The sequence below is a fragment of the Biomphalaria glabrata genome, chromosome 2 (assembly GCF_947242115.1).
Source record: "Biomphalaria glabrata chromosome 2, xgBioGlab47.1, whole genome shotgun sequence".
Taxonomy (NCBI): domain Eukaryota; kingdom Metazoa; phylum Mollusca; class Gastropoda; family Planorbidae; genus Biomphalaria; species Biomphalaria glabrata.
In genome coordinates this window covers 49,865,605-49,884,368 of record NC_074712.1, presented here as the reverse complement: position 1 = coordinate 49,884,368, position 18,764 = coordinate 49,865,605, and the positions used below count along the sequence as shown (strand labels likewise).

At 31.1% G+C, this 18,764-nt stretch overlaps 1 protein-coding gene across 5 annotated transcripts in view; it reads left to right on the top strand.

The window, feature by feature from the left end:
• Positions 1-1,852: 1,852 nt before the first annotated feature.
• The window catches only part of LOC106065764 (polycystic kidney disease protein 1-like 2), a 37,740-nt gene continuing 20,828 nt past the window's right edge, over positions 1,853-18,764 (top strand). For 3 of the 5 annotated variants that reach the window (XR_008776655.1, XM_056021092.1, XM_056021091.1), the window contains exons 1-17: positions 1,853-1,979; positions 3,084-3,277; positions 3,631-3,801; positions 4,341-4,493; positions 5,845-5,963; positions 7,019-7,186; positions 8,949-9,035; positions 9,153-9,290; positions 9,509-9,596; positions 10,168-10,340; positions 10,440-10,673; positions 14,074-14,309; positions 14,810-14,920; positions 15,103-15,209; positions 15,312-15,356; positions 15,468-15,568; positions 16,089-16,316. Coding sequence is in view for 4 of the 5 variants with exons in the window: in XM_056021092.1 (XP_055877067.1) it covers positions 1,900-1,979; positions 3,084-3,277; positions 3,631-3,801; positions 4,341-4,493; positions 5,845-5,963; positions 7,019-7,186; positions 8,949-9,035; positions 9,153-9,290; positions 9,509-9,596; positions 10,168-10,340; positions 10,440-10,673; positions 14,074-14,309; positions 14,810-14,920; positions 15,103-15,209; positions 15,312-15,356; positions 15,468-15,568; positions 16,089-16,316 (2,433 nt within the window). In the remaining variant the exon portion in view is untranslated. Of the gene's footprint in view, positions 1,980-2,015; positions 2,100-3,083; positions 3,278-3,630; positions 3,802-4,340; positions 4,494-5,844; positions 5,964-7,018; positions 7,187-8,948; positions 9,036-9,152; positions 9,291-9,508; positions 9,597-10,167; positions 10,341-10,439; positions 10,674-14,073; positions 14,310-14,809; positions 14,921-15,102; positions 15,210-15,311; positions 15,357-15,467; positions 15,569-16,088; positions 16,317-18,764 lie in introns of those variants that run through there. The other 2 variants (XM_056021093.1, XM_056021094.1) reach the window with 2 other exon arrangements.

Genomic DNA, 18,764 nt, shown 5'->3' with positions numbered 1-18,764 from the left:
TTCAGGAACAAAAGTCAGATTATTTGCAGACGATTGCATAATATATAGAACAATAAAAACAACACAGGACACAGATATTTTACAAAGAGAATTAGATGAATTACAGAAATGGGAATCAAATTGGAGCATGTCTTTCCACCCAGAAAAATGTCAGTTGTTAAGAGTAACAAAAAAACTAAAACAAATTAATTCCAATTATCTTATTCATGGCAAACCAGTAACACAGACTAAAAACGCAAAATACCTAGGTGTTATAATAAATGAAAAATTGTCATGGAATCCACATATTGATGAAACTACAAAAAAATCAAACAAAGCATTAGGATTTATTGAAAGAAATTTCTATAAATCAAATAAGAACATAAAACTAAAATGTTATTTAACCTTGGTTAGGCCAATAATAGAATATGCATCCTCCATTTGGGACCCCTCAACTCAAGAAAACATTAAAAAACTGGAACAGACACAAAATAGAGCAGTGAGATTCATAACAAACGAATATTCACATTTGACTAGAGTAACACCTTTAGTAAAATCACTAAATTTAGAAAGCCTTCAGGACAGAAGGCTCAAAAGTAAAGTAGCAATCATACATAAAACACTGAACCATAATCTTCAAATACAAAAACAAAATTTAATAAAATACTCTGAAAGACACAAAGATAAAGGGACATTCCTCGTCCCATATGCTAGGACAAATTTGTACAAATACTCCTTCTTCCCTAGTGCTATTAGAGCATGGAATGGGTTGCCTGAGCTAGCCAGGAAAACCAGTGACTTGGCAGAATTTAAGTCATTGGTTAATATGCATGACTAAATGCATGACGCGTTGGACGTAATCATCTTCTTTTTTGAAGTAACGTCTGTATTATATAAGATAAGATAAGATTCTAGATCTAATCAAGAGCCCATAGATTGTTAAGAAAGGACAGTTTTAGATTAGGTTCTTTAGGCAATATCTATATTCAATTAATCAATATCTAATGTACACTGAAGTCGTTTGAGGTCTGTAGGCCTACATTTAAATAAGTAAAATCTATTGTCTAAATTTAGATCTGAATGTACAATAGAATCATCATCTGTCCCTTAACTTTCGTCGTATGTGACAGCGGAACCGAATCCCTCCAACTTTCCAGCTTAGCAGCTGTTCTTTGTAGGATATCAAGGGAGAGGCCGGTCTTTTACGTTATCCAACCAGCTTTTCTTTGGATAACCCTTTCTTCGTACTCCTTCCACTGTAGGCCTACCTTGAAGAATGACTTTTGAAGTCAGTCATGGCCTCATGGCCTACAATATGACCGAACCAGCTCAACTTTCGTCTCTTTACTGTAGCCTGTTATGTAGGCCCTAATTCTTTATTGTTGCCAGCCAGAGTGTTGACTTGTAAAAGTACAAACTCATTTGTCTTTTTTTCCTAGTTGGCCCTATATGATCCATCCCATCCCAGTGGCGCTACAGCCCATGGAGGTCTCTGGCCTGCTTCAACACATCCTTCCATTCAGATCTCTCCTGGGCCTTTCATCTCCACGCCCTTATCCAAAGCTGTTGCAGATCTGCCTGCACATCAATCCATCGCATCTATCTAGAGATGGTTCATATCTATTGACTTCTAGATCTTATAGTGTTACTCAGTGTAAGTGACCCTAGCTTATCCTATAGATCTAATTGCCCCATTTGCTTTTAATATGCCTATTCTGTGGCATTTTACGTCTCGAGAGACGATCTTTTCACTTTGCAACTTCTTGTGTGACTAAAGAGGCCATTAAATTCCTTGATGCATAGCTGCGGTCACAGGTTGGGCATATGTAATCTCCATGGGCATGCGCCGTTGCATTTTCACCCTTCTGTCTGCTACTGGTGACGTATGGCATCTGCAATCCGGGAACCTTCCTTTATCATATGCTAGCTCATCGTGTGAATCTATCCAGTGGGACTTTTTACATTAGAAGATGGAAAACCTGTGTTCTCCAGTTTTTAAAGTATATAATAAATTAATGCATTTTTTTTTCCGGTATTGGGTAGTTCAGAAAATGTATTCAGAGTTAATTTGTTAGAGAGTCTTATCTTATCTTATATGATATAAGAAAAATAATAAATAGGTAGATCTATAAATATAATTCTATATCTAGATGATCTATATCTATATCTGTATTGATTCTAGATCTAGATAGGCCTAAATCTATGATATATATATATATATTAATATAATATATATAAGCCTATATGTAGACTAGGACTAGGCTCTAGAGTATATTTTAATTATAGAATCTAGATCTAGTCTAACTTGACTCTTAATTAAGTCTCTATAGGTCTATTATTCTATAGACTACTATAATACTTACTTAACTTACTAGTAATCTAGTATATTAGTATAGATATACTATAGACTATACTATAGTAGATCTAATAATACTTTTAGACTTTCAGGCTTAATAATTAGATCTAGAAAATAGATCTAGTGATCTAGATTAGTAATCTAGTCTGTTAGCTGGAATTCACTATTGGTAGGCTGAGACTTAGTCATCTGAGTAGCCAGTAGACCTATTTTACTACACACAAGACTAGATGATATCATGATATCTGAGTAGCCAGTAGGCCTATTTTACTACATACAAGACTAGATGATATCATGATAGATCTACTACTAGTAACTAGATCTATGTATATCTTGATCTATCAGGTCTATCTATTTCTAATTGTGTAAATTCTATGTTAATACTTAATATCATATCATATGTTCATCATATGTCATGTAGGCCTTCTTAGTCCTAGTACTTACTTAGTTACTAGATCTAGATTTCTAGCATGGTATGGTAATTTTCGTCTCCTGAACTAGTTAAGCACTATGCCACCGCAATTTTGTTCGTATGAATGTTTATAGTAGCTCCATAATAATTATAGCAAACAGTTTCATTCAGAGTCTTTACATGTTGATCATGTTTCTACATCATAAAGGTTTTTCAGGCCAATAGAGTTAGTACTGAGAATATAGGGCTGTCGCTGACCAGTCATCTAACTCTTAACTCTGCAGTCTACAGGAATGAGAATGTTCCAGTACTCCTCAGATGTCTTTTTTTTTTCAGCTGTACTTGGAACTGTGATAGAAAACTTAGTATTGAAGACAGAACTGTATATAAAGCAGAAATAGGTTGTTCTCATTGCACATTCAGAGATATATATGAAGCTCAGTATAAATGGTCTGTGTATAAATATGACCTTTCAAATTCTTCGCATCAAGAGATCCCAGACACCTACTGGGGAGCAATAATAACATCATGTATGTGTCACTTTTTTCTTCTGTTTTTCTATCATTTAGTAGGTCTATAGAAGAAAAATTTTGTTGTAACGAACTATTCCAACATTGAAAAATCATTGAGCATCTTTTTAATGTAATATACATTGTGTCTAAAAGCTCACATAACAGTTTGTATCATTCAGTGTATATATCTATCAATAATCTTTAGTCTAATATAATATGCTAAAAGGCTTATGGTCAACTGAAAAATGTATATTAACATTAAGTCATTGTTGGGAACAAAAATGTAAAAAAAAAAAACTGATATGATCTTTTTTGTAAGTTATTGATTAAGTAAGTAAAACAATACACTTATTTATGTATGTATTTTCTAGACCAAAACAGCAGCAGATTTGATACAGATGGGGGATGGTGGGAAGAGGCTACAACATACCTTATAGTGTTAAATGTCAAGGTTGGCAGTTATGTTGAAACCAAAGCCATGCATGTTGTGTACACTAACATCAAACCTTATAATGGTGCATGCTCTGTGACACCGACTAATGGTTAGTGGACAAATTGTTTTTGATTTTATTAAATATTGTATCATGCATTTTCATTTAAAGTCATTAAGCTGTTCAATTAATCTAATTTTTATCAGTTCGTTGTTGTTTTTATAATTATATAACATAATAATTTTATTTATTACTACAATTTATAATATTTACAATCTATATGCAATGTAAAATGATGTTGGATTGCCAATTTTAGACTGTTAACTACAACTGCAGTGAAAGTTTGATGCAAGATCTGCATGTATACATAATTGTTCTTTTCTCAATAGGTCTAAAATTTTGATAAGCTAAAAAGATAAAAAAACAACTGCAAAAAGCTATTAAATTCTTAGTGTATGCTCCTGACTGTATAAAATGTTTCGTTAATTAATTTTATAAAGGTTAAACTAGTTTTTTTTTATCTTTTAAATTTTTACTAGTTTCAAGTTAAATTTCACATATTAGTTTATAATAATAAGACAATATAATTTTTGACTTTGTATTTAAAAAGAAATGATTTATGTATTGTTACAATTTTTCCCTTTAAAAAGGTACAGCTCTAGAGACTATTTTCTCATTCAAATGTACTGATTGGAAAGATGAAGAAATACGAGCTACTAGAAGCCAATTGGATACAAATTTTGGTCTACAATATGCAATTTATCAGACTACTTCTGTTGGGTTTCACTTAATTTATTTTGGAAGTAAGTAGAATCTAGTCTAAAACTATTTTACATTGAAAAGCAAAGGTGGACGAATGCTTTCTGCTCAGGGTAACATTGAAAACTTATTATTCTAGATGTTGAATAAATCTATATAGATAGTAGATCTCCTTTCATTATAATGAATGCTAATAAATATTGTAATGTATTTTTATTGCATTCACATCATATCATACATTCACATTATATCTTCCTGTGTACTATATAATTACTACAACAAAAGATTATTGTTCCCAGTTAAAATATTTATGAAGGAGAAAGAGTCTATTTGGCATATGATGTGACAAAAGAGCAAGAAATTATTTAATTACTCATTTGTCTTTAAAATTTTCATGAACTGTGAAACCTGCTTGTTATTTAATATGGTTTTAATGGTTGCATTTAAATAAAGTGCTTCTGCAATGGCAAACTGAGTTTATTTAACTTTCATAAGCAACTCATCTAATCTAGCCCCATACAGCCTTATTTACAGAAATCATTTTCTGTTGAAATAAATGAACAATGAAACATTTCTTTCACCTACTCCTCAGCCAAACCAGCCATGCCACATTTTAATTTTTTCACAATGTCTCTTATGAAAAAGCTCTGAAGACCTGGTTTGAGATCAACTACACATACAATTCTTTAGAAACCTTGTGATTATTGTAATTGAACAAAAATAATATCAATATAACAATGCTGCATGTTATACACCTCTATTTTTTTTTTAAACCAGCATGTAAGAAGCTATGTGTTGTAATGGAGTATATTATTATTTATGCATGCATAGTTGGTGTGGTAGTATCATTAGAGTAAAACAATATTCTTTATTCTCTAAATTGTATGTTTTTGCATTGTGAGTTATGCATGATCATTCAAACCTGCTACTTCACTCATTGTCTTTGACATACATTGATAAGAAGAGAAATTTAGATTTCAATGAAGAGGTTAATTATGTGTATAATTAAGAAAAAAAACTTCCCCCAGAATAGCTATAACAATCAAAAGTGAAATTTGTTAAACTGTGCTGCTGAGAAGTTCTTCCTTTTCAGCCAGATTTAGCAGAATGATCCTGGCTCTTCAAAAAATAGCACACAAAATATTGCCAAAAGTAAAAAAATTTCCATAGACTTCTTCTTGTCTGTTTTTATACAGTTGCCATGATTTTCGTAAAGCCAATTCAAAACAGAACCAAAAAGAGGGTCAAATGTTATTGTGGTGATAATAAATTGATAGTGTAAAAGTTGCCTCTGGTATTTTCATTTATTTATACAGTTAGCTTTCAATAAATTAATTTACAGAAAAACATTTAAAACATAATGATACTTAGATCATTGACATTTGTTTTGTGAAGGTGAGATACAAGCTTCTACTCTATTATCTGAATGTCCAAATTCTAAACCATCTTGTGAGGTAGTTGTTTATATTATTGACATCTTCAAGACTAGAGTTAATTTTACTCTAAATGTTCAGGTCAGTGATTAATTAGCATTATCAATATTAAATTCAATAAATCAGTGTAAAAATTGTTGATTAAACTTTAAACTTTTTTTTTAAAGCAGTAACTGATATTGTATTAAAACAATAAACAAAGTAAAATAATTAGATATTAAAAAGGATTATAAAACTATTAATGTTAATGGTATTGTAAGTCTACATTTTGGAGTTATGTGGCATTTTTACCTCTCTCTTGTTGGTGATTTTTCTCCCGTAACAATTTCAAATGTGACTAAAGAGGTCAATTCTACATAAACATCAGCAATCACAGGTTCTGCATTTGAAATCACCAGAGTCTGCCTTTATCCTTCTTTCTACTTCTGGCGTGTGTACATTATCTGTGATCCAAGGCCTTTCTTTTATGCTTGTTGTCCATGTGGATCTATCCAGAGCTTCTTTCTCCTAACTGTTGAAGTAAAAATAGTTAAGAGTTTGTAAGAAATATTGTAAACATTTTTAAAATACTAGCTGCCCTAACGCCATTATATCTTGCAGTTTTGCAATTTATTGTTCTCAATTATTATCTAATTTCTTTTTTTACTGTATTAGTCAATTCTATGCATCCTTCAGTATATGCATATAAATATTTATGTAACACCCTAGTCTCACCCAAGCTTAATCATCAGAGATGATTTTATGGCAGTCTGGCATCCTAATATATGCTCTGAAACTTTGAAGCTATGGGATAAACTATTCTTTTTAGTGAATAAAGTTAACATTTTTTAAACTTTGTACACCAACAGGCTATAAATCATTTCATTATGTTGTCAGTGCTCTTTAAATCTTTTAACTACAAGCATTGGTATAATTATTGTATATTTGAATCCAATATTAACAAAAGCCATTGAAACATTGAAAAAGTCTAAACATTAAGAAAGTTTTTTAAAGTCTAATGGTCATATTAAATTATTAAATGATTAATAAATTATTAAATGATTAATAAAGTATTGTTAATAAATGCGTAACTAATTATTTACATAATAACCAAAAACCTTAATAAATAACTAATACCAAAAACTGTCTTCCAACAGATCAAACCAAAATATAACCAGCCAACTATTTTAAGTTCCTCTGCCAGTGATAGTGTGGATGATATTACGTTTGATATGATGAAGAAAATGAACTCCAGTATAAGTGTCAGAGATTCTCTCAAAATTGCTAAAAGAGCAGCAACTCTGACATCTTCACTCTCTTCTTTGGTAGGTTTTTTTTATAATGAATTAAGAGAAACAATTTAATTCTTATATGGAGTTTTTGATCTTCAATGTGGCTAATATTGACATATCCCTTTAGATACAGTGACAACCAGGGAAATTACAAGCCCAGGGTGAACCTAGTGCTTATAAATTCATACATAATTGTAACTAATATTTTAAAATATTTCATTCATTTTCTAAGTAGTGTTTGTAGTTATGTTTAAGATTCATTTTGTATATCTAGTTGACATGTTAACTAAAGTATACACATCTATCTTGACCAGGTCACTAAAATTAAAATCAATCCAGCTTGCAGCTAATAAGCCACAATTAATGTTACATGCATACTTTAGGGCAAGGGGTGTGGATGAAAATTTAACATATTCATTCTAGGTTGGTCTTTATTGCAATACACTGAGCATATATATATCTAGATCTGAGTAATATGAACTAGAATCTAGGCTTTGGTTTAAGAACCATCACTAAGGTTTCAATTTTGTTGAATGTATAAAAAGATTTTTCTAGATTATTCTTCTTTTGAAAAAACTTAGTTTAATGATGGTTAATTAATTAAAACCATTTATTAATGCTTTCCGATTCCCACTATCAAATAACAGAAATTAAATAAGGTATTTGTACTTTATTAAATAAAAATGATTGCAATGCTTGTTACAATGCCTACTATTAGCTACTTATTCTTCATGGGTTCCAAAAATTGGAAGGAAAATTTCTTGTATTTCAAAATTGGGTCTTGTGATTTTCCTAAAAAAAAATCACTTACTAATTTTTGACATAGTAAAATTCAGTTTCACTGTTAGGATTTTTAAACAAATCCTTTTTATAAAAAACATAGCTTATCTAAAGGGCAATAACTCCCCTCTTAAAACTAAAACTATCTATCAATAATGTACAAGCTATTTCCCTTTTTGATGTCAGACAAAATAATTAATTACCAATAATCAAATTTTTTTTTATTGATTAATTTTTGGTTAGATACAATAAATAATTTTTTAAAGTATTAACTTGATCGGAGAATGGGAGAGGGAGAAATAGCGTTAACATTTAAGGGGACTATATCCAACAAATGTAGTCATATCTGTTGTTGGTATCAAATAAAATTATTAATTACCAGTAATTAATTGACCAATTAGTTACTTTTTATTTTATTGATTCCCTTCTTGACTAATTGTGCGAAGTTTAAATTTAATCTGAGAATTGTTGTGAGTGAAATATAGTGTACACACTTTTTACTAAACAGACAGATAGACAAAGTGAGTTGATTTAAGTTTGTAAAAATATTTAATCATCTCTAAATTAAATCTGTATTAAATCTTTTATTAAAGAAAATATTCTTGTTTTGACATACGCATAGCTTCAGCTGGAATTACTGCACTCGACTCTGTTTTGTGGTCAATAATATGTTCAACATATCATATGATGTACATAAACATTTTGCAAATCTTCTTAGGTAGACTTCAAGTTTAGGTTCGTATCTATGCTATTGTTTAATTGACAAATGTAATCTCCAAGAATGTCTTGAAATACACAAATGTAAAATACTAGGTGAATGATTGTGCATAGCTCACTGGCTGGAAAGTCTCATTGCAGTCATGAAGCAGTACAAGAAATGAATAGAATGAGGAATCACAGACCACCATCAGCTCAATAAAATTAGAAATGGAATAAAAAAATGTTTATGCTACTTGTTTTTATTCTATTATTGCTTTATTGTTTCAATTGTTATATCAATTGAATCTTTATTTAGACTAAATCTGGGAGTGAGGAACTAGTGACAAGTCCCCCCACAACAGCAAATCCTTCAAGTAAAGCCGAGGATACCTCTTTTTCTCAGGTATGTTTTCTAATCAAAGTTGAAATCTAGACAGTTAAATGTTTTTTTTTAATAGTGTTTAAAATTGGATTGTCAACTCATGAATAGTATTTAATGTTATCATTTGCTTTTCATCAGACTGCTACAAATTTAGTAGAAATAGTTGGAAACGTAATTCAAAGTTATCATGCCAGATCTCCTGAAGAAATTCAAATGATGGCCAATTCCATGTCAGTTCTGACTAACGATACGGAATTGATGACATCTAATTCTATGGTAAATGTTTCTTTTATTTTAAAAAATATTAAGAATAGTGATGCATTCCTTTTTGAAATAACCTATTCATAATAAACTATTATTTTTTTTATGCATTTTATTTTTTTTTAACATAGAATAGTTTTTTTCCTTTAGCTAATAATTTCATTTGTAAAAAATAACAGTCTATACACACTTGAATGAGAAGATGAGCTAATATCATATCATTTTTATTGCAGGAAACTGCAGCTAATGCTGTACAAAATTTAACCAGTAAAGTTCAAAACATAAATTCTAAATTGCCTGATTTATATCATTGCATTGATGGTAATAGCCAGCTTTATGTATTGTGGTTTTATGTTAACCTTAATTATTAGCTATTATTTACACAATAGACATTGTATTCACATTAAAATATTAAACTTAGTTTTTTATTTTGTTCAAAAACTCTTTCAGTGTAAGTTTTAATAGAACTTGAATATGGTTAAATAGTAATTTAGATTAAACTCTTTATAGCAATTACAAAAATGGGAATCTGGTCAATGAATCTTATGTTTTTACAGAGACATACAGTAATTTAGATTAATAAACATAATACTGAATAAATAGAAAAGACTTCATATTTTTTAGGAGTAGACATTAAAACTCTATTTCACTATGTCACACATTTGGCAAGTAGTTTTCACAAAAACAATAACAAAATAAATCTCAATAATCACTGGTTTAAACCCACAGCTATTCCCCACCATCATGCATGAGCTTTGGACTAGGATACATTAATCTTCAATTCCAAAAGGAGGATCCAAATCATCTAAAACAAACAATACATAAATATAAATCCACTGTATCCCATGTTTTAAGCAAATTTATATTTCTTTTTGTTTTGTCTGTAATTTAGAAATAACAGATGTGATTCACAATATCGTAGAGTACCAGTCGATAGACGTAGATAAGTTTTCTGATATTTGGATAAAGGCATCGGAGCAGGGACTCACTGACTTAGAGACTCAAAATTTCATTGAATCAGAAACAAAAAAGTTGGAATTACAAATCTATCAAAAATCCAAACAGGTAAATATACATGAAATAAAGAGTTTGTGCTACTAATACTTTTGTTTTTCCTTGTTAAAGCTAAAACAATGTTTGAGACTGTTTCAATATTTTGTTTAGATTGAGGGCATTGTTAGTAATGTAACATCATCATGGAATCAACTTCTGACAGTGCTGCCCAAAATGGAAGACCCTACTGGAAAGTTTAATAAAACTAAACAAAGTTTTATGATGACAACACAGAAGACCACCATTGCTGATGTCACAAACTCAACAGACTACATTCCACCACTAGGATTCACATTTGATGATGTAGACATTAATAAAGAGAATTTATCTCCCATGGTTGTTAAGGTACATGCTTCTCTTAGTTATTATCTGAATGTGTGGTTGCCTGTCTATAGATATACAACTCTTTCCTAGTTGTTGCAGTATTCTTCTCTTGGTTTCTAAAAATAAGAAGTGTAACTGTTTCCCTTAGCTGCCACTGTAATTGATCTCATGTGAGTTAGTACTTACCTACATGTGTTAGGTCTTCCTGTCTCAAACAGTTGTTCTAGTATCTGTGTGATATGATATGTGACTTGTCTCCTGTGACACAGTGGCTGAATGGTTTTGCTTCCAAACATGGGTTCCTGAGTTTGAAGACTGGCCACATGACACCCTCGTTAACCAAGGGCCACAGAAGCAGATGACCTTTACATTATATGCCCTATAGATCTCAAGAGCTAAAAGGGGAAGTCCCTCTGTATCCCATGGCTGTTGAAATAATTAGGCATGTCTTTCTGACAGAAAAACTAAGAAGTTATTGTCATTGTTCATGTGTAAACGATTTAAGCTTAAAAGACATAATTCATTATAAAAATGAGATGGTTTAAACCAAAGGAATAAACCCATTAAAGGGGAAAAGACAATTTTTGCTCACAATGTAATTGATGCTAACATTCTCAATAAATATTTTGTATCAGCATCCTAGATACCAGGAGACAAGGCCTAATGCTTAATTTATTAGTAAAAACAGGGGACTTAAACAAAAATTCATGAGTTATAAACACGAAAAAAAAAAATCATGAGCTATAAACATGTAAATTAAATAAAGCATCTCAACTAGATGGCATTCAATTTCAAAGAATTAAATATTAAACTTTAACACTTTCACCATATGCTTTTTTGGTTTTTCAAGGCAGGGCTGAGTTCTCATAGATTAGAAAAATTGCTCTCAGCTTTCTATCTAGTTGTCAAACTGGCAAACTCTGCCGCTCCAGAAATGGCTTGATTAGTCACTCCAGATTCTGCCCTGTATGAAAACGAAACCAAAACTAGTGACTCAGCTGGGTGCATCCATTGTCTTCCGAGAAAGATGGAGCTATATTGTTGTCAAGTTTAAAATGGTTTTTGGAGTTCTTTATTTACTTTAAGTGTGTGTATATCAATTGTAATAATACATTCTGGCAGTATTATATCCTTATTAAATACAAGTTGGCTTCAAATAATGTAAAGTATAAACAAATCCAGGAATAAAATTCAGAACACTTTGATCCAAAGATTGAATAAGAATCCCGAATAAACTTAATGAATATAATTAGTTATAATTTAGTTAGACTATAATATAGTTAAAACATTTGAGAAACAATTCACATTTTTCTTCCTTTTCTATGTCATTGCAAATTATATAATGCATGTGTGCAACAGATAAATATTCCTAGTTTATTCACTTCTACTAAGTAAGGATAAAACTGTACCCAGACAAAATAGCACAGACAAAATAGCGAAGGAAAAAAAATATTTCAGTCGTTTTGAAAGAAATACTTTAGATATCGTAAAATATGAATAGAGCTTTGTTTCTTTTAATGTTATCATTATTTTTTAGTCATTTTGCTGGAAACACTTTAGATATCTTAAAACATAAATATGCAAACATTAAGCAAAAATTACAATAATCTAACTTGAATAATTTCAAAATATATTATTTCTTTACATTCCAAAATACTCTGAAAACATGCAAAGATACTTGTCAGATTCATGTACACACACACACAAACTTTCACAAAGTTAAATTGTATGAAATGTCACATAGAAATTCCATCAGTGCTTGAACGGTGTCACCACATTTCAAAATCCTATTTTTAGCAAGTTATGCAAGTTAAACTTTGGTGAAAAAGGGGAATGATATAAAATTTATCTGCAAATATGGCATACTGATGTATTAATGTTGAAAAAGAGACATCAACAAAAATGCTGCCTAGGACATTAAATTACTAATAATCTGGTACTATTATACACATCATATATAAGTCCACGCTATTTTGTCTTGCGCCATTTTATCGGGAAATTTTGTGCTATTTTGTTGGGTCACCGAATAAAACATAATTTCATTGCCAATCTAGTTCCACCTAGAGTTTTTTTTATACACTTCTTAACACTTCATATCTAAATTTATTAGCCAATGGTACTAATTTTCTTGAGATCTTTTTACAAACAAAAATCTGATACAGAAATTCAGATTTGGTTCACGTTAAGTAAAGTTCCCCTTTCAGACCTTGAGATATATAGGGTAGGCTACATGATGTTAAGATCATCCCTTTTTTTTTGGCAAATAGTTAATGAGTAGGGTGTTATGTGGCCAGCACAATGACCAACTGCCTTTACTGTGCCCAATTAAAGTCAGTTACCCATTAGAGTTGGGTGAACTCAGGGGCATCCTGAAAATCCCAGTCTTCACCAAGATTTGAACCCAGAACTCCATGTTTGGAAGCCAAGGGCTTAACCACTCAGCCCCAGCACCCCCGGTTGATGTAGTAGTATCAAATGAAAAATGTTAAGCATGAGAAACTAGGACAAACTGTTTAAGAGCAAAGCAGGAGGTTTTGGTACAGTGCTACTTTTAATACTGCTGTTTTGGCATCTTGTGGCTCAATATTTTAGACACTTTATATATGTTGAATTTAATATATCTCTAAAAAGAAAGATACAGATCTATGTTTCTGTTTGTTTCTGTTCAAACATATTTTTTAACATACTTTTGTGTGAGCTTTAAATGTTGTCCATAAACAAAGTGAAACAATGATAGGAAATGTTCACTTAAATAATGGTATCTCAAACTAAATATTGAACAAAAAAAAGTCTTAAATGTCATCTAATGCTTATGCTCAACTCGCCTATAATGTATCGAGGGAAAGCATGTCAATATTATGGTCTTGAGTAAGATAATTGTTGACAAAATTCATACACGAAATAGTTTTAACCTTTAAAAAACTATTTTTTGATTGGGGAGTAGATTGTATTTATAGTATAGTGAAAAAAATGTTTTATTACAAAACTTTTTGCTGTTTCTAATTATTGTCAAAAAGTCGAGAGACAAAACATTGCATACCAGTACTGCGTACATCTATTTCTTTGCTTAGTTATTCAGTAGGATCAATGACTTAGTACAATGTAAATCACTATTTAAGATATATAATGTACAGTTAATTAGCATTGAATCATCTTATATCTTGGGCTGTAATTAAGAATGTCTGTAAATTTTAACATAAATAGATCTATGCATTATGCATATTTTCTTCCATGAATGTTTCAATAAATGTATATATATATAATATATGTATACGTATATATGTATATATATATATATTTATATTTATATTTATATTTGTCTGCACTTAAACAAAAAGAAGCTCTAGAAGTAATATATTTACATTTTTATAACTAATATAAATAATTTTCCAACATTTGCTTTTATATTATATTTTATAAGGCAGTGAAGACCAAGAATATATTTATACAAGGACAAAACTCTAAATTTATCAATGCTGACATCATAATTGGCTCTGTTGACGACAGTGATGGTAACAGACTGAATTTATCAAGTCCTAGAATCATCCATGAAACAAAAGAAAGTAACTGTAGCATGACAGAAACTTTACAAACAATAGCTCCTCAATTTATTGAAGATGATGCCTCTCAGATGTTTTATCACCAGTTTGAATACAGGTAAGTTGAATAGGTCACTAAGTTTCAAGAAAGTTATTTGTGTTGTTTTTTTGTTTGCTATCATCTTACATTTAAATAAAAATATAACCAATTAAAGAGAAATTTCAGAGTCCAATTACCAATGCCATAATTACAACTCCTTCTGTTAGCTTGCAAATACTTCATGGGGTTCAGACTGAGCAGGACCTGGATACTGGATGGGTATTTTGAAAATGGCTTTTATGTTTTTCCTAGAAATTTGACAGTTCATGTATCTGTTAGAAAAAATAACCTTCTAATTGACCACACAGTAAAAAACTTTTGAAAAGTTTGTGCACTGTCTTATGTAGTAATGAGCTGGACAATAATAGTCAAACTTGACTGTACAATCTCACTGGAAACACTCTTGCAACATGTTAACATTACAAGAAATAAATAGAGTGAGAAATAATACCATTAGCTTTTTTTTTTCTTGCTTTTCAATTATTTTTTTTTATCATATTACTTTATTTTTAAAACAGACAAACTCATTTATTCTTTTGCTTGAAATTGCGTCCTTCTAATCCATTGATTACATATACCTTGTTTTTACGAATGGATATTGAGCCAACAGATTTAGTCTATGACATCAAGTAAGTGCTTTTTCACATGCTTCATGTAGTTTGAAACAATATGAGTTAAAAAAAAACAATCAGAACATTAGAACTTTAAAAAAAGCAAAAAAAAAAACAAAAAAACATTAGAATTGAGAAAACATTCAAAACATTATTTTGATATAAAGAAATGAGTTTTTTTACTGTACACTGTCTTCTAGAAAGCAGTTGACCAGTAATATGTTTCAACCTTGTGAAGAAATTTGTTTTCCACCAAATACATTTTCAACATCTGGGACTGTTTATGTTGGACTAAAACCTTATATAAGTATGTCAATGCAGATTTTTTTTTGGTTCACTTAAGATATATATATATTTATTTATTTGATTTAAAACATTGATGCTAATTGTATTTTTTTTTTCTTCCCAGATGTTACTGAATTTATGTCTAGTGCAAACATACACAAAAGATCAGGTATTTCTTTCTTTTTATTTGACTAGAGTACTTAATTAATTGTGTATGTCTTAATATGGTCTCTTATTTACTTTCCATTGGTGAACATGTAATAATATCTTTCTAAAACAGATTCTTATAATCTAAATGATGCATATTTATTTGGTGTGACAACTTCTGCATGTTTCTCATGGAATGATACAGTCAAAGACTGGCAGACTGATAAGTGTAAGGTAACTCAATTGGATTATCAGCTAGCCTTAAACTTACTAAGATGTAGGTTTTCACAAAATAGTTTATACCTAAAATGTATTCAGTTTAAGCCTTGAAATAGAAACAATTTTTTCTTCTTTGCTTAATTAGATTGTTTGTAAAGTAAGAAGTCTATGTGAAAAAAACAATATTCTGAAAAAACTTTTTTGTTTCTAAAAACTTCGCAATGCTTTTATCAGTTCCATTATATTGCAGTGCTAATTGCTAGAAAGAAAAATTAATTTGTACCGCTTTCAAGTAATAATTGAATTTAAAACATAATAATTTAAGAAAGGGGAGTTTTAAATTTTAAAAATTCATACAAAACATGATCTAAAATTACTATTGGATTTTCTTGACATCTGGTTGTTGTGGCACAATATTTATCTTTACTAAATGAATTTCTCCTTTCATTAAAAAATCTCCGGGACACTTTCCTTATATATCTCTTACTTTTTCAAGAACATCTAATGAACTTCTGTAATTGCATTTTTTTTCCAGCTGACTAAAGAAAAAGGCAATGTGGTGTGTACCTGTGGAGATGGAAAAGAAATAATTAGTGCAGTCTCTTTTAATTTTGAACCCAATACAATTCACTTTGGTACTGTCTTCAGCAAGTTTGACATTAAAGCTCAAGGCATAGTCTTTGGTGTGCTGATCACTTTGTATGTAATGTTTACCCTGATAGGATTTTGGGCTCACTATATGGATAAAAGAGGAATGCTTCAGGTACTTATTTTTCATCATACACAAACATAATAGTGAAAAAAATACCCAGCAGATTTCTTGTCATTAGCTAACTAATAAGAAAAAAAAAGAGTTCCCTCTGTTTTTTTGTGTCTCACTTACAGCTTATTATTTGAATATCTTTATTTTTCTCTGATATTTCAAAACTTAAAATTTTGTATGAGGTTATATAAATTTTGTTAAATTACTCTATGCCAAAAAAATGCTTTCACTTGTTTAAGGATAATATTCATCTTAAAAAAATACATGAAATTCAATTGCCCATCTCCTTATTTTGTTCTCAATCTGAAGATCAGAATCAAAATAGACATTTCACTTCATGTTTAAATTTATGTTAAAAACATTCACCTACATGTAGACTTAAAAAGATGTGTATCTTCTTCTTCAAGCCAGCTTTATGCTGCTGAGCTCTTTAGCAGACTGTGTCAATGAAAAATGGTGTGGTTTTTTGTTTTTCAGCTGTATAGCACTGCCATAAAGATGTACAAGAAATATTTACATTGAGCTAACATAGGGATGTTATACTTGATGTAGCTTTACACAATGTCATTTATTTAGTTCATAATTTAAGGGTGATTTTATTTATCAATGTTTTGGATGAATTGGCTGGCCATTTTGCACCTTGGTCAAAAGATGTCATGATTAAAGTTTTATTTATTCTTTACTCTGTATTTTGGCCAGTCTTTTTGCAAAGTGGCTTTGATTTTGAAGCTGATATCTTTAGTCTATATGATGATAGTAACAATTTTTGAGCATGTTGTGATTTTTATTAGGGGACTATTGGAGAGTAGTGATTTCTTGCCTTAGACCTGATTGGAGATGATACTTTTAAAAATTTGAGACATATTTTGAGATCGAATATGATTCAATTATAATTATTACCAATTGCCAAAGTAGAGTTTTCATTATGGGTTTTAATGAGCATATATATATATATATATATATATATATATATATATATATATATATATATATATATATATATATATTATTTATTGGCTGATGTGAGTAAACTATATAATGACTGAACTAACTATACACATATGTAGTCTGTCATATCATTGTGCTTGGAGTGTTTATATTAAAATAGTTCCTGAAAGTCATTCTGTACAACACTACAAGTCAACAGCATCAACATATGTCTTTCTCTTAGTACAACCTTGGTATTTGCAAATAAGTAAAGATCAAATATTGGTTACGCAGGGAAAATTCCTTGATGATTGTGTCATAATAATCTAGCTAATCAGGAAGAAGTGGTCAGCAACCCATGCTGTTAAGCATGCTCAAGGTGCAATGATGGAGAAAAATTTCCATCAACATAAGTTAGAGATAACATGCACCTATGTTAACCAGATGGTAATTGAAGTCACATTTATCCAATCACGGAACATAACAAAATATGCCATCCTCAAGCAATTATATTTCAATTGTCTTTTCAAGTCTTCTTGAGAAGCTATTCCCACTTGATTCTTTGAGGATAGAAAAAAATCATTTCAAACCTTCTTATTTTCCCAAACTAGTAGACCCTAATGTCATTAAACTAAGTCGTCATCTAACTACCTTCAAATTCTAGCACTGGAGACCATTAATGCCTTCAATCCCAGTGCTATTTTTGCATAAACTAATGGATCAGCATTGATAGATTCTGTAAGAGCAGGCTATAGAGCCTACATTGACTTACTCAGTAAAAATCTTTGGACCATGTGTTAGTGTTTGTAGCTTTGATGCGGAGACCATGGCAGTCTGTGAAGCCTTAAAGGTCATTGACTCTCAACTCGGCGAGGAACATTTGAGGGCAACATAGATTGTTGTGGTCACTAACTCAAAATCTGTACTACAGGCTTTGCAAAGCCCTGGACCATGGCACCCCCAATATCAAACTGTCATCATGGCTTCACACAACATAAAGCAGCGCTATGGCACCCCTGTAATAATGCAGTGGGTACCGAGTCACATAGGTGTGACTGGCAACACTATTGCTGACTCCTTGGCCCACCAGGGAGGGCAAATTCCACCCACTGAACAGGCTGTAAGTTTTTATCATGCTCTGGCTATAATTCAAAAAACAGAAATGGAAAAGTGGTTTGAGTGCTGGGAAAAGTCCCAAACAGTCTGTGGAGTCTGGGAGCGCATGAGGCGCCCCTGACCACACTTCCCCATGGTGGAGGCTGTCCAGGCCTGAGCAAGCTATTATAGCACAGTGCAGGACAGGCCACTGTCCTGTTGGCTCATATTTCTCACTGCTTTGGTCAAATTTCGATTCATGGTGTCCCCGCTGCGGGTAAGAAGAAGAAACAGTGCCTCATATTCTGTTTGACTGCCCCAAACTTACTGATCTCTGCCTCGACAGGTCTGGGAAACCAAAAATTCTCGACCTGTATGGTGACATATATATGCACTATGCAAGACAGCAGGGTTTCTGTCCAGGGC